The following is a 16,109-nucleotide window of genomic DNA, read 5'->3' as shown; positions in this document are numbered from 1 at the left end:
TACGTGTCGGTGCACTCGCTATATGACTGAATCTAACACGGGCACATGTATAATTTGGGTATATCACATTAACTTTGAATATGTTTTAGCAATATAGGTTAGTGGATCTCTCACAACTTGCCTACATGTGGGGTGTCGAATTACACAGATTTCAGTAAACTGTCAATCAATGTATTCATTCATTAATTACTATCAATGCATTCTATCACATCTGGTCATATTGTGTCCAGGCCATAGGCTGCAGTAAGCTCACATCCTATGCTAGTGTGCACTGTGCACTGTAGCCTGAATGGGAAAATATGGGTTACTTTCTTGAATAGCCTAAATATGAAATTTGATATGAGAGGATATGAGGCCTACAGCCTAATAAAATGTGTTATATGGAATGGCTCCACACAGAACAACTGATAGGTCTATAAACATGGAGGGATAACTACAGTATAAATGTGTCCTTCCCCCCTCTCAGACCCCACCACTCAAACTTAGGTTGCTATGGTAACAGACATGCCCACAAAGAGAGGGGTCTGTCAATAACAGACCCCTCTGTTTCCACCAGGCCTATGCATACACCCCAGACAACTCTCAAAGGCATGATGACACTTTATGTAACATTTAAATAAATTGTCTGCCCATCATTAGGCCTATGCTAAAATTGAATAAAAAGTACAATATATTTTACTGGTATTTTATGGTCATTAAATGTCAACTCATCTTTAATTCTTGAAGAATGACTAAAAGGCCTAATTTGAATGAGGTCCTCTTGCTGTTTTCAGACAGTGTTTGGCTGTACCCTAAAATATATACAACAATCAATAGAGGCAAGAAAGGCCTATATTTGATAGATAGGTGGGCATAATGTTGTACCCATGTTTCCATGTAGGCCATACATATTTAATTTAAAGGAATAATAGGGTAAAGCCATAGACCTATCATATTACTGTTACTTCAGTAACCACAACTGGCCACAATGTCTCACCCGGACCATTGACACGCCCAATCCATCACAACTTTTAACCATTTTTTAACACTCGCGTCTGCCTATAACATCTTGAGAATTATCACGAAGAAAAAACAACCACGAAACATTTGGTCACAACCCCTGCACTAGCCTTGTGAAAATATAGGATAATTCACATATTCATCTAACATTTAATAATATAAAAACGTGCGTGCCCCCTTTATTAGACTAGGCAGCGCTTGAAGTGCATGCTTGCGGAAACTGGAATTATAATCTCAGTTGAACCAATTAGGATAGATTGGACCTCTTCGGTTGAGCTCTTCACGACAGTTTGTCTTGCAACAACCACACTGATCTTCTATTAACCGTGGTAACTAAATGCGGAATATGAAGAGAAGAGAGAGCAATTCACTTCCCTTTCAATGTCTATAGTGAAAGGTAGGCTGCTACACTCCAGTCTGCTGTAAATCACAGCGCATCAATTCACTTCACACATTCCAAATGCGCATTTCTCACCTTGAATGAATGTGAATTAAGTGTACAGTTGTCCGCTCCATTCTGATTTAAAAAGAGCTAAATGGATGACTATTGCTGTATACAATGTTTTTTCCAGGACTTATTACAGTTGCCTTGGGATGCAAACGCTGGCGCCGATTCGCTCCTCTCTGTCACGACTCTTTCCGGGGGAGGGACTTCGATGACCAATATAGAGCCACATCAAATCTGAATGATCCAAATAGCCATGCAGCACCATATACCAGGGTTACTGTTACTCCAAATTCATCACTCAGTAATATAGAATAATTTCGTATTTCGTACTAATGAGGGCTACGTTACACACAGATCTCCGACATAGGCCAGGAGTTCCTATGTGCAACAAGTAGACTCCACCCTAAAAAGATCACGTTTTCCTGCATCAGCCTATTTACCGTCTAGGATTTAAATAATCTAGGCAGCATAATTACTATTTATATAATATAGTCCTTTAAATAGAATAAACCTATGTTATAATAGCAGTACAACCATAACTTCTGACACTCTATGAGGGAACATAATAAATGTAATATGAGGGTAAAAAATACCTTTACTCTGGTAAACTTTTCTCAGAAGTTACCTCTGCCACAGTCACAGAGGTTTTTGTCCCATCACTTTTTTGAAACTTTAAAATCATACAAATTCTGGTGTAAAATAACATGGGCAAACGTTCCTCTTCGGTGCACTGAGGCAAAACGATTGTGGAAAGACCTGTGTTTATCATAGGCATATCACCCAAACAAACACAAGAGCCATGGAGACCATGGCCTCATGCACACACATCCTGTCTAGTTATTCAACTCAGCTACCTGTTATACTACAACCATAGCCTAAACTGTTGCAATATTATCCTGACTCTACAAACAGACAGAGGCACACAAATGAATAACAAACAGTTTATTTACAAGAAATTGTTGTTTTACATTTTATACATGTGTTTTGGGTAAAAGGCACTTGGGGCAAATGTTCATTGCAAATGAGCCAAAACGTTGATAATTAATCCGTTTCCTGAAAGGCACTATACGGTAAATAAAGGATCACAAATGTATCAGGGCAAACTTGAAGATTTATGCTTACGCTATGTAAACAATCAAAATATGACGACAAACACATCACACAGAAGTCACACACCAGAATTCTACACAAGGAACAAGGTAACCTCAAAAACACAGATACAGTTTATTTTCTCCCAACCCCCCATACTCATCAAGACAATGGTTTGATGTGAAGACAACTATAACTAGAGGCCCAAGATTAGTTAACACATAATTGGAACATACTGTAATCCAGTGTCAACTCCCAATGTTGTGGGGGAAGAAAACACAATATCCTTCATATTCTCAAAATCTAGGTGAACAATAACAAGGTATTCCTGAACAGAAAACATGTAACAAAGAAAAAACACACGTTTAACCTCCTTGATAAAAGGAAAAATTAAGCATAAAATCATTTCATTATACACCTAATCAAAAAAAGAATAATATTGAGATGATAAATGGTGCTAGGCCCGGTTGGCAGAATTATATGGAGCATGAAAACAGAGAGCACCAGTGGAGGCAAACGGTGGAAGTAGAGAGATTAGTAGAGAGACGTAGAGAGGGGGAAAGCAGAAAAAAAGTATTGATCAAGATTAGTGTAGTGAAAGTGAGAAGAAAGGTGAGAGGTTTGGACACACAGATGATATGGGGACCTTCCGCCTCACACAGATGATATGGGGACCTTAATGACTCAAGGTGTGCCAAATACGGAATGAACATTTTCACCTGGTCAGTGACAGAGATAGAGGTATCAATTACTTCAGCTATGCCCATCTAGTTCACTGGGAGAAAATAGGTATGAAGGCAAGCCACCCCAGCATAACAACAAGAATGATTACAGATTTCATGGTTATCAATACTTGATCAACTATAAAATGAGGGGTCACTTCGGACTGCATAGTAAAAGTATTTAAAATGGTAACATTGTATGTGTTTCAAAAGGGTGTGCTTGTTGATTATTGGCTTTGAGACAGTTTGAATCTATCCATCTGGATATGGAGTAGTGTTGGTATGTGATGTATCATCAACTAGGTGACGTAACTGGCCAGTCTAATTAGGACAACTGGATTGGACGAGCATGCTACCATTGACGATAGATTTTCCCCACCTCTAATTTCATTTGTCACAATCAATCTGTCTAAGGAATGTAAAGAGCCTGAGAGTGTGTGCGTGTGTGTGTGTGGTCTGTCTCAGCTAAAACTGCACCCATCCTGATTGGACAGTTTCTGGACTGGAGCTGTGGAGAGAGAGAGAGGGGGAGAGGGGGAGATGGAGAAACAATGATGAGGATAATGATGAGTGAGAAAGACAACAAACAAAAAGAAAACAACAAAAACAAACATATGTTTGTTGGATGGATTATGACACACATATCTTCTAGGGCTGTCATTGTTAACGCGTTAACGATCGCGGTTCATTTGGAAACCGTAACACGGTAAAAAAAAAAAAAAAAGCTAATTAATCATATTATTTATAATATCATATATTACCAAGTTCTACTGACATACGTGGCAAACGGCGGGTCGCCGTAGCCTATAGCCCATGTTTGGTGCTATGTAGTGTGTGCATGTATGTAACCAACATCCACACTTCAGCACTTTCAATGAAGAATGAATGACATATTTTTTTTTTTTATGGATTTTGTATGAAGCTGGTGTGGCTGTCTGCATACATACAGTGACATGACAAAAGTGAGACGGAATGTTCAACATAGAATCAAATAGTTCTAGAATCTAGAACTTGTGCCTGAAACACTATACGCAATACCGTATAGGCTATTTTCATACAGTGTGTTCAATATAAATGACTTGGTGTGTGTTTAAGTGCGTAAAAAGTCCCCTAAAGAGTATGCAAAGGCCACTTTGTTTGAAGTTTTATGAAATGTATTTCTATTAAGTATTCGCATCGTGCTATCTTTCTATTCATCCATGCTTGCATGAATGACTTTAATTCACAACATATTTAGAACTGTGATCAGGCTGTAACGTAGCCTAAATCACAGCAACATGTTATTAAAAAGTTGCATTATAAAGGAAGATTAGTTGATGTGCATCCAAACGCTGCTGCAAATTTGATCGCTTTAGGTTTGAATTTTTAGGACATAGCCTCATAAATGTGAGCATAGGCTGCATACTTGTTGTGATTTACCAGGCTGCTACGAGAGTAAATTCTAGGTTGAAGCGATCTTTACTAATTATGTTGTTGGAGACCCTTTAGCACACCTACGGCATTATTGTTAAGGTTACCCATTTAAACTGATGTAAGCTATGCGTACAGAAACCCATAAGTGAACTAACATCGTTATAACATTTGTCCTACTACCATCGTTTACTACGCCAATTACTAAACTACTGCAAGCCGGTAGACTTGTCCTAACGTCTCCTCTTCCGATAATACGAGCTTCTCTTATTGCTGCCTCTCTTTCAGGCAACAGTGACTTCGTAGCAAGTATGTGCGTACAACATTGTATCTGGTACTGGTACTGTCAAACCACAAGTTGTTTCATCCGGTAACATACGTTTAACAGCCTCGCGGTGGTGTAGCGGTCTACGCACTGGCCGCTAGTGCATGCTGCCCACCGGGGCCGGGGTTCGTATCCCGGCTCGCCAGATCCAGATAATGGCCGAGGCACACGGGAAGCGGCATATTGGCCGGCCGCTTCCGAGGGAGGGTATAGGAGTATTTCTGGACTAGGATCCGTCGCGCAACACCGCCCCCTGGGGTGCCGGAATAACGGTACTGGGCTCGAGGAGCCAGTCAGCCTAGTCTGCCTGGCGCCCTCCTCTGGGACTGCCGGCCACGGGGTCGGGCGGCGGATCCAATGCAATAGGCAGGGGATAATTGGATGCTAAGTTGGGTTAAATTGGCTACCAAATTGGGTGAAAAAGGGATAAAATCTGGAAGAAGAAAAAAAAAAAAAAAAAAAAAAAAACATACGTTTAACAAACGTACGTTTTCTAGTCATCTCATTTTCGGGGTGATGGAGGAGAGATTGGCAGTGAAATTCAAGATAAAATCCATGATGGCACTTTTCTCGTCCTCCCTCCTTACACACATGTCTTTTCCCCTCCATTAATATTTTGTTATTCAACACAAGAGTGTGAAAAGCGATTGTATCCTTTGTCTCTTGGCATTCAGTTTCTTAAATAGGCCGACTCACTGTACAGTATTCATTTGGATGAGATGGTAATCTTATTCTGAAAGAATCACAACTAAGATGAGATGTTATAATAAAGTTTAAAAAAAACTAAAAAAAACTCTTGATTCCTCTAACCAGTTTCTCATGCATTTCTTTATTCCAACACCACACATGTTTTTTTTTTTTTTTTTTTAAAGTAAAAATACAAGTATTTTAAACTTGTGATTGATCATGATTAATCTGATTAATCACAGAATATTATTGTGATTAACTTGATTAACAATTGTAATCAATTGACAGCACTAATTATTTACATAATGACTGTCAAGTAACTGTTAGCTCTGTTAGGACTGACCTGGAACCAGCAGCTGTGAAGTCTCCCCACATGTCATTGCTGGGTTGGGCAGCAGAGACCGGGGACTCAAAATTGGGGGATGCAAAATCTAAGAGAGAGGCTGAAGGGAATGAGGTGAAAAGTAGCAATTAGATAGTTGAACACCAACACCAGAGAGAGAACAGTCACCTAAACTGTCAATGAATGCATTTACATTTACATTTTTGGCATTTAGCAGACGCCTTATTCCAAAGCGACTTACAATCAATACATTTGAATGCTAAGCATGTGAATCATCAGTCCACCATTCGTGGCAGGAAGAGTAATCTAGCTCAGGCCCGGGGCTATTGATAGAAGGAGAAACCTTCTTCTACCACCTTCTTCTAAAACCTTTTTCCCCCCCTTTTTTTTTTTAATACTGGAGAAACAGAGAAGCAGTACAAAGGGGGTGATAGAAGTTCTTAGGGACACAGTAGAGGGGAAAGCGGACGTCTTTAGGAGACGTAGTGCTGAGGGGCAGAAGATCTCGGGAGGAGCAGTTAAGGTGTAACCTGAAGAGGTGGGTCTTCAGTCTACGACGGAAGATGGGTAGTGACTCTGCCGTTCTGACAGCCGTGGGGAGCTCATTCCACCAGCGGGGAGCCAGAGTTGTGAAGAGACGTGATCGGGCAGCACGACAGCTGTGCAGAGGTGGTGGGGCCAGTCGGCCAGCCGAGGTGGAGGAGCGGAGTGAGCGGGCTGGAGTTTGGGGGGTCACCATTTCCTTCAGGCAGGGGCTGTCCCTTTAGCTGCCTGATATGCAAGCACCAGGGTCTTGAATCTGATGCGAGCTAGTGCAGGGTGCGAAGGAGAGGGGTGACATGAGAGTATTTGGGGAGGTTGAATACCAGACGTGCAGCAGCGTTCTGGATGAGCTGCAGAGGTCTAATGGCGGAGGCGGGGAGACCAGCCAGGAGTACGTTGCAGTAATCCAGGCGGGAGATGACCAGTGCCTGGGTCAAGAGTTGCGCTGCCTCTCTGGTAAGGAATGGTTGTATCCTTCTGATGTTGAAGAGGAATAATCTGCAGGAGCGAGCCGTTGCTGCAATGTTCTCTGCACAGGATAGTCGGTTATCCAGGATCACTCCAAGATTCTTGGCTGTCAGGGAGGGGGTTACAGTAGAGTTCTCCACTGTGATAGAGAAGTCTTGGAGAGGGCAGGCTTTCCCGGGGATGAAGAGGAGCTCGGTCTTGTTAAGATTGAGCTTGAGATGGTGGTCAGCCATCCAAGTTGAAATGTCAGCGAGACATGCAGAGATACAGGTTGCCACGTGTACATCAGACGGGGGGAAGGACAGGAAGAGTTGAGTGTCGTCTGCGTAGCTGTGGTAGGAGAGCCCGTGTGAAGAGATTACCGAGCCAAGAGACTTGGTGTAGAGAGAGAAAAGTAGGGGCCCTAGGGCAGAACCCTGGGGTACCCCAGTGGAGAGGGTTCGTGGAGAAGACAGCGATTCTCTCCAGGTCACCTGGTGGGAGCGGCCCGCCAGGTAGGAAGAAAACCAGGAGTGTGCGGTGCCAGAGATGCCCAGTTCTGAGAGGATGGAGAGAAGGATCTGGTGGTTGACTGTGTCGAAGGCAGCAGACAGGTCAAGGAGAATGAGAACAGAGGAGAGGGAGGAAGCTTGGGCAGAGTGGAGGGCTTCCGTGACAGCAAGGAGCGCAGTCTCAGTGGAGTGCCCAGCCTTGAAGCCGGATTGGTGGGGGTCTAAGTGTTCCATCTTCCGGAGATAGTCAGTCAGTTGTTTAGATGCCGCGCGTTCAAGGGTTTTGGAAGGGAAGGAGAGAAGGGATACAGGTCTGTAATTGTGGACAGATGATGGGTCAAGGGTAGGTTTCTTGAGGAGAGGCTTGACTCTGGCTATTTTGAAGGCCGCTGGGACAGATCCTGTGGATAGGGAGGAGTTGATTAGGGTGGTAAGGTAAGGAAGGATGTCGGCGGAAATGGATTGGAGAAGAGGGGAGGGGATGGGATCAAGAGGGCATGTGGTTGCCCGTTTTGATGTGATAAGTGTGAGAATCTCATCGGGGGAGAGGGGGGAAAAAGATGACAAGCCAGAGACCGAGTGTCGAGGAGAGAGTTTGGAAGGGGTGTTAGCATCGTAAGTAGGAGGAGGGAGAGGTGGGGGGGAAAAGGTGCTGCTGATGTCGACCACCTTTTTTTCAAAGTAGGTGACAAAGTCATCGAATGCACAAAGTAGCCTGAATGTGCAACGCTGTGTTTTGGCTTATTGGAGCCGATCTCCATAAATGGCACTGATGAAACTACCTGTATTCAATTGGGTAGGTGGAGTTGATTGCTGGATTTCCAGTGGAGGTAGAAAGGCACCACCCTTGGCCCCCGGTGGAGGAGGTAGAAGGCCACTACCCATGGGCCGTCCCTTGACAGAAGCTGCATCCTTCTTCTTAACGTTCTGAGACAAAACAGGGACTGTGTTAAATGCCATCTTAGCAAGTCTCTTTCCTTTACTTCAACCACTTCTATTCTTATTCTCTTCTATACTGCACCTTGAACGCCAAATACTCACCCCAATGCTGATCTTGATAGTCTGGCCGTCTTTAAAGCCCAGGTCCAGTTTGGGGGCTGTGCTCTGACAAGCTTCCTGTTTTGCCAACTCACCTTCCTGTTTTACCCACCTGCAGGAGAATAAGGCACAGGCCAATGTATACACTGAAAGGAAACGACTGTATTGTGTGTCTAGTTCACAATCCCTACTAAAAATGAATGTTGATGCCCACTCCAAAAGTCAGGTAACAGAGGCCGACTCACTTAAAGTGGTCTTGTAAAGCCACATTGAAGTCAAAGGAGTCTCCACGATCAGCAAACCCCAGGCCGATAAATGCATGACGTCCTTTATAAACATAAAGCGACACAAGGGACACATGAAGGGAACGTGACTGGCATGCTGCAGTGAACATTTGATAATGATGATTTCAAATACTGTCTGAAATTAGCAAGTAACATAATGATTGAATGTTTTTTTATGTCTTTCTGTTTGACAGTCTTACCATTGTCATCCTGTATCCGAACCACAAAATATCTGCTGGAATCAGTGACTGCCTCTACAGCAAGTCCAGGATACTGCTCCACTGGGGCTTTGGCAAACAGTTCTCCTGAGAAATAAAATATTGCAATTGGTCACTTAAAACTAATCACTATGAATCGTTGATCATACAGAGAGCATGGTTGTGCCAAACCAGCATTCCATTCCCCTTTGTCATAGCGTAAACTTCAGGGATAAGATAACAAATATTAGAATGTGTATTACTCAGGAAAGACTAGGTTTGTGTAACACTGTAGATCCGCCACCACAGAACATGACTATGAGCATGTTCACCATGATTAGTACTGAAACATTAGGTACAATTGTGTCACAGCTTAAACCGTCTACGTGTCCTCTTGACCCTATTCCTACCACCTTTTTTAAGGACATTTTTGAATCTGTGTCTGATGACATACTAGGCATTGTAAATCACTCCCTACTTAAAGGGATATTTCCAGCGGCGCTTAAAACTGCCCTGGTTAGACCCACCCTGAAGAAAAGTAACCTAGATCCTTCTGATCCAAAAAACTGTAGACCAATATCCAATCTCACTTTTCTAAGCAACATTTTAGAAAAGGCAGCGTATAAACAGCTTCATGAATTCTTAGTCTTAAATAATGGAATGGACTTTATTTGTCATTGCTACAGTACAGGTACCAAACAACGAAATTTAGGAGATTTGGGTCATAAATAATAGGTATGACCCACTTCAGTCAGGTTTCCGATCATACCACAGCACAGAAACCGCTTTGCTTAAGGTAACTAATGACCTTAGGATAAATGCAGACTCGAAAAAACTCTCGATTCTTGTACTCTTAGACTTAAGTGCAGCCTTTGATACGGTAGACCATTCCATACTTATTGAGAGACTTGAAAACTGGATTGGCCTCTCAGGTCCGGTCTTAAACTGGTTCAGGACTTACCTGGCTGACCGAGACTACTTTGTAGCCCTTGGTGACCATAAGTAAAAAAATATATAGCGCAACCTGTGGAGTTCCCCAGGGGTCCATTTTAGGACCGTTGCTTTTTAGCCTATACATGCTACCCCTCAGTTCTGTTATCAAGAGGCATAGCGTTAACTACCACAGCTATGCTGACGACACATCTTTATATCTCAGTAACTCCCAACGACTACAAGATGATCGACCACCTGATAGATTGTATTGCTGATATTAATATTTGGATGACACAACATTTTCTCCAACTCAATCAAGAAAAAACAGAGGTATTGATCATTGGCGAGAAAACTGGGAGAGAGAAATTATCTGCACACTTGAAAACACTAGCTCTAAGTGTCAGGCTAGGAATCTTGGTGTCATAATTGACCCAGATCTAAATTTTGAAACTCATATTAATAATACTATTAAAACATCCTTCTACCATCTAAGAAACATCACTAAGGTACAATCATTTATCTCCCAGGCAGACACCGAAAAATGGATGCATGCGTTTGTTACTAGTAGGCTAGATCAGCGTTTCTCAACCGGGGTGCCGCGGCACACTGGGGCGCCGCCTGGCGTCTTCAGGGGTGCCGTCAAATAATTCTATATTCTGACGTTCATATGAATGAATGAATAAATCTATAAATAAATAAATGCAATACATCATCAAAATCTGTCTCGCGCGCCCCTTTCCCATGTCACAATGTCAATATCGGGTTCAGCGTAAGGTCAGTGTGTCTGCAATAGCCTGCATTGTTTTTTCATTTACCGCGCAAATACATTTTCGAGAGCAATGAACAAGCAAACAAGCAGAATCATGGAACATGACAAACTGACAACAGATCATCCATCACAAGCTAGTCATATGCTGAATATTTTGTTCGGATGAAAAGTCACCATAGCCGTCCATAACAGGTATTGATGAAGTGCGCCAAAGTTTCTGATAAAGCGTTCCGAAATTATTGCTAAGGCGAAGAAGCCACACACTATAGCCGAGTCCGTAATATTGCCAGCATGATTGCACAGCAATAGTTAATAACATGCTAGGCCCACAAGCTGCAAAAGAGATAGCAAAGGTCCTGCTGTCTGACTGTACAATTGGAAGGCAAATCAATGACATGTAAAAGGGTCCTATCCTATGTTCCCCGCTCCCGAAAAAGGGTATACGATCGGGCAGGGCAGTCTCGCTCGCCGGCAGCGTGTGGAGGTGGTTGTTCTATTATGATCGGTGACATTATTCTCTCGTCCGACTTCGGAAGCTAAGCAGGGTTGGAAAGTTCGGGAAATAACGCACGGTTTCGTTTTCATGCAATGAATTTAATACATCCAGACAAGGATGCGCGCAGCGGGAGAGAGAGACGCATTTTCTGGCTTAATAACTCTGCATCCCCGGTGTTTACGTTGAATGGACTGGATAGGTGTTTCCAATCAAATGTGGGAATATGAAAATGAATGTGTTCCATAAATTCCCGCGTTTGTTCGGTCACTGTGTCATGTTTATACAGCACGGTTACGTGCCTGATGCCTTTGATGCACACTTGCCTTTTTCACTCCCTCCTCTCTCTCTTAATAATAATAATAATAATAATACAACTTGTATTTGTATCAATAGCCGCTGAGTGTGTGTGTGTGTGTGTGTGTGTGTGTGTGTGTGTGTGTGTATGGGGCTGTCTGGGTGATGCAGTGTCGTTTTTGAATAGCTATATTTTAGACTGGGGTGCCTTGAGATTTTATCGACTTTTGAAGGGTGCCGTGACTGAAAAAAGGTTGAGAAACGCTGGGCTAGATTACTGTAATGGTCTCCTGACAGGTCTCCCCAAAAAAATGATTAATAGACTACAAATGGTTCAGAATGCTGCTGCTCGTGTCCTTACTAGGACCAAACGAAGAGCGCACATCACACCTGTCTTGAGATCACTACACTGGCTCCCTGTCAGTTATAGAATAGACTTTAAGATCCTTTTACTAGTCTATAAATCACTCCACTGTAGGGCTGCCACAAACGATTATTTTCATAATCGATTAGTCACCGATTATTTTAACGATTAGTCAACTAATCAGATCATAAATTACAGCTTATCGCACAATTACTCAATCGCTCTTATTTAGCTATCATCTTCTAAATCAGCTTCTAAATTTAGCTTGAAGTTGTTAGTTGTTGTTGTAGGCATGTGCTAACTAAAAATAAAGACAATTAAAATGATTGTTCACTCAAAAATAGATCTTTTAATGAACTTTGCAGCTTGCAGCAGCGGCATATTTATTTCTGGCATCACTTGAATGTAATGTAATGTAATAGTGCAAAACAAAGGGTATAGTGCATCTTCTCAGGCATCAAACACATTTTTAAAATGTAGTACTCAGCAGTTTGCACTCTACTACATTTTAAAAATGTGTTTGATGCCTGAGAAGATGCACTATACCCTTTAGTTTTTTTCTCTCTCTCTCTCACTCACTCACTCACTCACTCTCACTCTCACTGACAGACAGTCTGCAGTACCATAGCCAACTACTGATCCAACAAACAGAAAAGTAAACCAGATACAAAACAGGTAGTTCCCTAGTTTGAAAGGAGGAAATAAATGCATTTCTCTACCTTAGTGGGAGACCTGGCACTGGGAGGAGGCAGCTAGTTTCTAGTAGTCAGGGCTGTAGGAGCTGGTTGCAAGGTGTAGGTAGGATGCAAGGTGTCATCAGCCACTGTGGATCTGTCATCGAAAAGGCAATCTGCAGCCTTGAGAAACGCTTTTTTCACAATTCCGCCGTCTTTGAATGGCTTCGTGTTTAACAAGAACGTGACTGACGCGATAAGAAGCTATCGTTGCAGCCGTACGTTTTCGCTCTTTTGCCACATTTCCCTTCTGCGAAATAGCCATCGTAGGTTTGCAGATCAGACAAACGCACTTCTGGACACTTCCGATATCACATTGTGTAAAAAAGTCCTCCTCCCATTCTGGATGGAAGTTGTACGTTATTGGTTTCTTACTTGGTCCAGCTTCCCCACTCATTTGTATACCCTTTCTTTAGTATTATATAGTAAATAGTAGAAATTGGAAGGCTAACTAGGTAATTAGTCTCGTCGGTATTTTGTAGTTGGCGCTGTTGACTGCGCATGCGTGGTGAACCGTGTGTTCGGTGAAAAGATCAGATCTCAGACTGGCTTACCTGTACGTCAATCAAGTGACAAAAGCCATAGTGAGGATGGATGATAGGCGAATAGGCGACACTGCACCCAATTACATGGTGGACATGCTCATAAGATACACACCAGCTAGACCCCTACGGTCTAGTGGCACGGAACTTTTAATAGTGCCAGAAAATAGGACAAAGATTTGGAGGATCAGCTTATTTATTTTTCAGATTTTATCCCTTTTTCACCCAATTTGGTATCCAATTGAACCCAACCTAGCATCCAATTATCCCCTGCCTATTGCGTAGGATCCGCCGCACGACCCCGTGGCCGGCAGCCCCAGAGGAGATCGCCAGGCAGACTAGCTGTCTGGCTCCTCGAGCCCAGCACCGTTATTCCGGCACCCCGGGGGTGGTGTTGCGCGACGGATCCTTGTCCGGAAATATTCCTATACCGCCCTCGGGAGCGGCCGCTCAATATGCCGCTCCCTGTGTGTGCCCCGGCCATATCCGGGTCTGGCGAGACCGGGAATCGATCCCAGTCCCCGGTGGGCAGCTTGCACTAGTGGCTAGTGCTTAGACCGCTACACCACCGCGGGGCCAGGAGGATCAGCTTTTAGCATATAGATTGTGGAACACCCTACCTGAGGGCCTGAGGTTGTCTAAAACTCTTAAGCGAGACCTCAAAATTTTTAAGCGAGACCTCAAAACCTACTTATTCAATGTCGCCTTTTGCTACTACGGGAGACATTGGACATTATAGAACTAGGATCACTAGGCCATTACACCATACTCGTGTTTTGAGATTTGTGTTGACAGGAAAAAGGACCTGGGTGCTGATGAGGCACTGTCAGCTCCCAGTAACACCTAGAGCAGTAATGGAACCGGTACCAGGATGTACCTGTATTGCTATCATCTTTATTGTGTTGTTGCATCATAACTGCGCTTAAGATTCTCTTTTGGCAGGACCTGTGCCCATGCTGGATGCAGAACGATGCAGATATAACACTAAATTTATGGACAGTGTGTACGCCGATAATATGCAAGGAACTTTTCCTGGATACATGGTGTACAGGTTTTTCGCCCTTGCTTGCTTGCTTTGCGCCGGTGGTCCTTGGGGGGCCCCCGGCTGCCCCGTGTGCCTGGTCTGTTCCGCCGTCGGGGCACCTGCTTGGCCGTCCTTGTGCGGGGCCTTTTATGGTCTGTGCTTGCTTGGCTGGGCTGGGTGTGCTGGTGGTGGGGCGGGCTGGGTGTGTGGGGCGGCGGGGGCTCCCCCGGGGGGGGGGGTGTGGGGGCCCACCGCTGGGTGCTGGTAGGCAAACTGGCTAGTAGTCGCTCTATGTGTAGAGGGCTGCAAGGGAATTTTCCTGGCTACATAGTGTACAGGCTTTTACTTTTGCCTGCTCGCGGCTCTGTCAGTATTGATTGATTGATTGATTGATTGATTGATTGATTGATTGACTGAGAATGTTTATTATGTGAAGTGCATTGAGTTGCATCTTGTAAGAAATGCGCTATACAAATAAAATGTGATTTGATTTGATTTAAAACAATAACATTGATCTTTTGCACTAGTAATAGCGGTGACTGCTTGAGTGGTTACCTGAGTTTTTGTCCTCTAACTTGATAAAGGCCAGTTTGCCTTGAGAGATGATTTTCATCCTGCCAGTCCATGCAGGCTCATCTAGCTTCCAGTCAGCAGCCCTAGAGAACATAGAGAAACCCATGTGGATGAGACTCAGATGGGCAACATTTGCTGTAGTTCACAAGCTCATTGACAAAGCTATATATTCTTAGTAGAGTAAGCCACAACGTTTAGTTTCCAATGGCAGCAAGCTGTACTGTTTTGCGTAATACTTTTGTCACATGATCGATTTTTGGAGCCCATACTCCGTAACATTATGTAACCCTACAGTAAGCTAGCTGCTTCCCTGAATGTCTGTACTGTTACACCACCATACATGTAGCTAACTTCACTGAAACATCAAACTAATCTAACTAGTCGTAGAGAAGCTAAAAGGCCTTCATTGTCTTCCTGGATACTCCCAGCGCCACCTTACGTTCAGAGGTTGTCATCCTGCAGAAAAGTGTCATTACTGTCAAAAAGTTGATAGAAAAGTTGGAACCAGAACGAACGACCTACCGATATCCACGGTTGGTGGCCCGGGGCGGGATCTTGTAGACATGAACCTCTGGCTTCACACAGAGAACTGACTCGTACGTGCTGTCTTCTTCTGCCATCTTGACAGACAGAACCTCCAGCTGCTTCCTTCAGAACCTCCGAGGGGCAGATGAGTAGAAGCGAGCCAGCAAGGGAACAGAACACCTGCTCCGGACAGCCAGCCAGGCGTCACAGCGCCCCCCCGTGGTGCGGAGGATCAACTCTCTCTGCTAACTAGAGGGACTCGTGAGTGTGTGACGTCTGTTCGGGTCTGCTTTCTCTGCAGGAGGAGCAGACTCCTGGCCGGTTGGCCTAACCAATAATTGCTACACCTGGTGGTTGGGCTATAAGAGCAGGCGCTCTTCATTCCCTTGGAGAGACCTCTCTCTACACGGACACTTTTGTTTTGGCAGTGCTTTGTTATTTTACACCCTACAAAATCCTGCATTCATACCTACACGCGTCCACTCACTCACACTACTGATGGACACACCTCATTCTCGTTTTGGGAAGTATTATTTTTGCCTGAATGAATGAATGAATGGTCTTTATTGTCATTAATACAGTACAGGTACCATACAACGAAATTTAGGAGGGGGGGCTCCCCTGGTGCTTGGAAAAAAGACTAAAAATAAGAGGGCCAAGGGTAAAATAAAAAAGGGAAAAGAGCTGGTTTACATAAATAAAGGCTATGTACATCTACTATACTATACTACTATACTATACAATAAAACACTGTGCTGTACTCTATGCTATGCTATAAATATCCTAACTTTTTCCTATATCTGAACCTTAT

At 43.6% G+C, this 16,109-nt stretch overlaps 1 protein-coding gene across 1 annotated transcript; it reads right to left on the bottom strand.

Moving 5' to 3' along the window:
* Positions 1-2,374: 2,374 nt before the first annotated feature.
* On the bottom strand, positions 2,375-15,435 carry necap2 (NECAP endocytosis associated 2). Its single transcript, XM_080548204.1, has 8 exons — positions 15,296-15,435; positions 14,756-14,856; positions 9,048-9,152; positions 8,809-8,890; positions 8,567-8,675; positions 8,308-8,452; positions 6,024-6,123; positions 2,375-3,766 (listed from the first exon to the last, which is right to left on the bottom strand). The coding sequence occupies exons 1-8, from the start codon at positions 15,391-15,393 to the stop codon at positions 3,724-3,726; spliced, it is 783 nt and encodes a 260-aa protein (XP_080404330.1). The 5' UTR covers positions 15,394-15,435; the 3' UTR covers positions 2,375-3,723.
* Between the last annotated feature and the right edge of the window lie 674 nt (positions 15,436-16,109).

The sequence above is a fragment of the Nansenia antarctica genome (assembly GCF_963989245.1).
Source record: "Nansenia antarctica genome assembly, chromosome: 18".
NCBI lineage: Eukaryota > Metazoa > Chordata > Actinopteri > Argentiniformes > Microstomatidae > Nansenia > Nansenia antarctica.
This window is presented reverse-complemented; position numbering and strand designations above follow the sequence as displayed.